General features: G+C 45.1%; 1 protein-coding gene across 1 annotated transcript in view; it reads right to left on the minus strand.

Moving 5' to 3' along the window:
• Window positions 1-450: 450 nt before the first annotated feature.
• The window catches only part of Brca1 (BRCA1 DNA repair associated), a 61,940-nt gene continuing 56,971 nt past the window's right edge, over window positions 451-5,419 (minus strand). Inside the window, exons 19-22 of the mRNA XM_028780663.1 lie at window positions 5,248-5,302; window positions 3,902-3,975; window positions 3,585-3,645; window positions 451-1,650 (exon numbers count right to left, since the gene is read on the minus strand). Of these exons, the coding sequence (XP_028636496.1) occupies window positions 1,499-1,650; window positions 3,585-3,645; window positions 3,902-3,975; window positions 5,248-5,302 (342 nt within the window). The 3' untranslated portion in view covers window positions 451-1,498. The remainder of the gene's footprint in view (window positions 1,651-3,584; window positions 3,646-3,901; window positions 3,976-5,247; window positions 5,303-5,419) is intronic.

Raw genomic sequence — 5,419 nt, forward strand, 5'->3', positions numbered from 1 at the left:
TGCTGGCAATAAAAGTGTGCACCACCCTGCTTGGTCTAACTTGAAGGAAGGAAGTCCATTCCCAAGACAGGGTTTCTCTGTACAGCCCTGGCTATCCTTGCATTCAGAGATCTGCCTGCCTGACTCTTGAGTGCCCAGCTGACTTGAAGGAATTTAAAGCAGGTTCATCCTCAGGGTGGACAGAGGCCTGCTACTATCTTGCTCTTGGTTTCATGAAACGTGAAACACTTGGGCTCCCCAGACCTTTGAAATGCCAGAGTCACACCTGTGCCAAATGCACGAGCACACACAGGCCATGGCATATGTGTGGAAGTCAGAAGACATCTTGCAGGAGTCAGCTCTCTTTCTACCACGTGGATCCCAGGGGTTGGTTGAACTCTGGCTGTCAGGTGTGGCACCAGGACCTTACCCATTGAACCAGCTTGCCAGGCCCCCAGTGATTCTTTGTCAGAATGTTTGCTATTCAGTTTATTTGCAGCATTAACAGCACAGCATTTATAAACATACTTTGTATAATCAGGCAGGTCTCCACTGCCCTTGCACCCTGGGGGGCCAGGGAAGACCTATTCCCCCCAGTATCTATAAACAGTCCAAGATTATGAGTTCATGAAAAATATGTTCTCTTCCTTCAGCAAGCAAAATTATTTATGAAGTAGTATGGTTCAGCAACAGGGAGCAAAAGGGAAGAAATTACTTCAAAGAAAGCAACAGCTCCTTTCATGGTGGAATCCATCATTGTACAGACATGAAATATTCATATCAGAGACCTTGTATTTAGAGAGGAATGGGTTACTTAGAGCTGCTACAACAGACACGTTGCTCATCAGTTATGGGGAATTAGAAGGCTCTCCTTGACACTGGCACTCGAAAAACCTCACATTCACATCAAATACATAATCTACCTCAGAATTTCCTCAGTGTCCCCTAACGTCTAAGACCTGCCCAAGCCCTATTCAGGGTGTTGTTGGGGGAGGGAAGTGGGTGTTGTTTGGTGCCGGGTATTAAACCTGGAGCTTTGAGGAGCACTGATTTTAAGTCAAACCACAGATCACAAGCCATCTCCTTGAAGGACTTGACTCTTGGCCTGTATGAACATGTGATTTTATAAGGAACAAATTAGGACCACTAGCTATGTGTTCTTCAGGTGTATATAGCCCACGTTGGCCTTGAACTCCTGTCTCTTTCCACCAAGTGCTGTGATTATAGGCAAGTATCACCATGCCCAGCTCAGAGCAGCCAAGCCACTCTACTCTATATCCAAGAACGATATACAGTGAATTAGCATCTTGCTCAATTGGTGGAATAAAGTTTTCTCAGGTGAAAACTTTTTGTGCTCAAGACGGATTTCAAAGGGAGACTTATTAGAAGAACTTTAAGGCACCCTCACATAGTAGAAGCTGCTTTTTCCTGGCTGATGCATGAACAGTACGTGGTAAGTAGGCTGTGGAAGCACCGAAGAGTGAGAGGTGCCCTGGGCACGGAAAGAGCATTTCTTAAATTAGTCACTGGAGTCTTGTGGCTCGCTACTGTCATGGCCACAGGTGATATTCTGTACCATGTAGGCATCCAGGTCCCGACACCGGTAGACGGATATACTGTCCAACACCCAGTCCCACATCACTAGACGTGCCTTGCACAGCTGCCCAATATCTGCAGATAGAACACAAGCAGACTGCTGTTAAGTCATTTTTCCAGAGCAGACTCTAACCAACCCCCTCTAAGATCTGAGTGTGTAAGATCTTAGGGTTAAGTAGGTGCTCAGAACAACACTTCAGGACCTTATTCAGAAGCCAGAGGTGCGATCATGGTAAAAGCCCAGCCTCTGTAAAGTGAAATAACATGAGCTTCAACCAGCTTAAGGAAAAGCCACCTGAGAGAGCAGATGGTGTGGAGGAATAGCTTAAGTGAGAAGACAAAAATACCATAAGCACGATCACCTGTGTGTACACGTACATGTACACACACACACCCAAGTGTGCATCACTGTATAGCTCTGGTAGGCCTTGAACTTGGTCAGACTGCACTTGAACTGGCAGAAACCCAACTGTTCTGGCGCCCAAATGCTGAGATTAACAGTGTGTACCAGCACATGCAGCCTTGTATATTACCTTTATAATATAAAACAACAAAAAGATCAAAAGATAGCCCAGTGGGTAAAGAGCCCTGCAGAGCCTGACCATCTGAGTTGGTCCCTAGGATCCATCCACAGGGTGGATAGAGAATATCAACTCCTTTGAGATATCCTTCAACCTCCACAAATACACACTTAAAAGTAAACACACACAGGCACGTGTGTACACACACACACACACACACACACACACACACACACACACACACACTGAATTCTTTTGTTTCTTCCTTTCTTCCTAAAGATTTATTTACCCATTTCATGTACATCAGTGTTTAGTCCGTCTGTCTGTCTGTTTGAGGGCATTGGACCCCCTGAAACTGGAGTTACAGACATTGTGAGCTGCTGTATGGTTGCTGGGAATTAAACCCTGGTCCTCTGGAAGAGCAGCTAGTGCTTTTAACCACAGACCCATCTCTCTAGCCCGCCTCCTCTTTTAAATTTATTTTTTTATTTTACATGCATTGGTGTTTTGCCTGCATGTATGTCTGTATGAATGTCAGATCTTGGAGTTATAGACAGTTGTGAGCTGCCATGTGGTGCTAGGAACTGAACCCAGGACCTATGGCAGAGCTGTCAGTGCTCTTAACCACTGAGTCATCTCTCCAGTCCCATAATAAAGATTGTTTAATAGACATTTTTGTTGTTCATTCATGCAGACATTAAAAATAGGCTGAAAGATGGGTAGTGGTAGCACAGGCTTTTTATTCCAGCAATCAGGAAGAAGAGGCGGATGAATCAGTAAGTTTGAGGCCAACTTGGTATACAGAGTGAGTTCTAGGAAAGTCAGGGCTACATAGAGAAATCCAGTCTTGAAAAACCAAACCCCAAACAATCAATCAACAAAACAAGCAACAGACCCCCATAAAAACACTGAGTGCAGTAGGGCATACCTATCTCAGTGTTTTCAAGGCTGAGGCCGAAATATCACCAAGTACTTGAGTCAGTATGTATTACATAGAAGGCCAACCGAAAAGCAAAATAACAAATAGGCCGTGCATGGTAACAATACTTTTAATCCCAGTACTCAGGAAAACAGAGGCTGGTGGATCTCTTTGAGTTCTAAGACATGACCTTGTCTCAAAACCAAACCAAAACCCTCAAACAAACAAACAAACAAACAAACAAACAAACACTCCAAAACTAAACAAAGGAAACAAAAAAAGCAGCTGAGACTTGTATTAGTCAGGTAACCACCAGGAAACTAGCAGTGAATCAAACCCATGCAACAAGCTGGGCAGTGGTGGTACACACCTTTAATGCCAGCACTTGGGAGGCAGAGGCAGGTGGATTTCTGAGTTTGAGGCCAGCCTGGTCTACAGAGTGAGTTCCAGGACAGCCAGGGCTACACAGAGAAAAACTGTCTTGAAAAAAAACCCAAAAACCAAAAAAAGCAAACCCATGCAACAGGACCTCACATGATGTAAGTGCATAGCACATGGAGAAACTTTACCAGGGCAGTCGCTGTCGTCTGTCCAGGCACTTGGCTGCACGATCACAATTGGATGGGCACCCTGCATCCCCAGAAAGGAAAAAGCATTTAGTGCTAAAGCAGGGCTTCTGGGAAAGTCACGCCCCCACATGGTTAAAAGGGCTAGAAGGAGTAGACTTCCTCCATACCTTCAATGCTTATAGTTCCCAAGCCCTTACTCACAGACGGGGCTTCTGATACAGGGTCATGGGTAGAGAAAGCCCTCTGGGATACTTCATGGGACTTGCTTAATGGAAGCAGAGTGTTTTCCTCTCCTTAAGAAGGCCCCAAATACTCACTTTGTCCTGGGTGAGTGATGGAAGCGTCTTCACCACGGAAGCCCCACACAGCTGCAGCATCCTCTCCAGCTCATCTACAGCACAGATGTAAAATCACCACAGAGACCCACATCTACGCCCTGTGCCCTCTACAGTTTCCCCTGGAGCAAACCTCAGTCTTTTTTTGTTTGTTTTGCTTTAACTTCAGTGAGCTGGTTTTTTGTTTTAAAGGATAGAAAGACCCTAAACTTAGTATGGCTTCTAAGTCAATCTGTCACTGATATAGCTGCTTGGTTATTAGTCTCTAAGAAGCCACATGGTAGATAAGGCTTCATAGTCTCCCAAATGAAACATGTTGAAGAAGAGGACTGAATTTCCAACAGCTTGCTAAATTGTAGATACTATGTGAAAAGTCCCCGTCTTTCTTCCTTGCTCCTACAGCCTAGTTTGTTGTTGGTAATCAATGATCATGCCACCGAGAGCACATTTCTTGATGGTAATTACTCTAAATGAGAAAGACTGGAAGATATTTTATCCAGTGGGGGAAAAAATACAGGTCCCCCTGGCCAGAGATCCAGCATGTCATTAGGAAAGATCGCATGCTGAGCTAGGAGCCACACATCTAGGAAATGAATCTTAGAAGAGGTTGGGCCTAAGAATCAGCAGCACTGACCGACCAACCTTCTAGGCTTCTTTGGAGATGCTCAAAGCATCCTCATACTGTTCTAGAAGGAACATCTGTTCATTATTGGGAACTGTGGAGTGCTGCCTGAACTGAGGCCACTAACTTAACCCCTCCTACGATGATACCCACCAGGGCCCCTGCCTTTCACTATATTAACATCTAAAACCATAAAACATCGAGTCACACTTGAAACCTTCTAAAAATCCAATCAATAACCAGCGTAGAAGGAAGGAAAACGACACTGCTAGACTCCCTTGCTACCACTCATCTGCTCATGGCCAGATGCCAAGGAGTGGTTCTCAATCTGTGGGTCACAACCCTGTTGGGAGTTGTATATCAAATATCCTGCATATTGGATATTTATGACTCATAATACTAGCAAAATTAGTTATGAAGTAGCAATGAGATAATTTTATGGCGGGGGAAGGGTCACCAAAGCATGAGGAGATAGGCCCCCTCTCCTAAGTCACAGAACTCCAGCCCCAGGAGCTGAAGGGAAGCCGAGAAAAAAGGTGAGGGACCTTCACTTTGAAAAGAACTAACCAAATCTATACACAGACAAGGGCCTTTGATATAAGAGCAGAAGCAGCGCAGTCTTCCACTGGACCGTTTAACCCACTGGAGGAACTCCCACACAGGTCGATGCCATCTATAATACTCCGCAGCCCTCCCAGGCTCTTACCTTTGGGCATGTTGGTGAAAGGCTCACAACAGTAGACCTGTAGGCCCTTGAAGAGCTGCAAAAAGCGGAGAGTTAAGTGATGGGGTCAAGAGAAACAGTTCTAATTTTTAAGTGTGTGTGTGCATGAGAGAGAGAGAGAGAGAGAGAGAGAGAGAGAGAGAGAGAGAGAGAG

The sequence above is a fragment of the Grammomys surdaster genome, unplaced genomic scaffold, assembly GCF_004785775.1.
Source record: "Grammomys surdaster isolate TR1022 unplaced genomic scaffold, NIH_TR_1.0 371, whole genome shotgun sequence".
In the NCBI taxonomy this organism is placed as follows: domain Eukaryota; kingdom Metazoa; phylum Chordata; class Mammalia; order Rodentia; family Muridae; genus Grammomys; species Grammomys surdaster.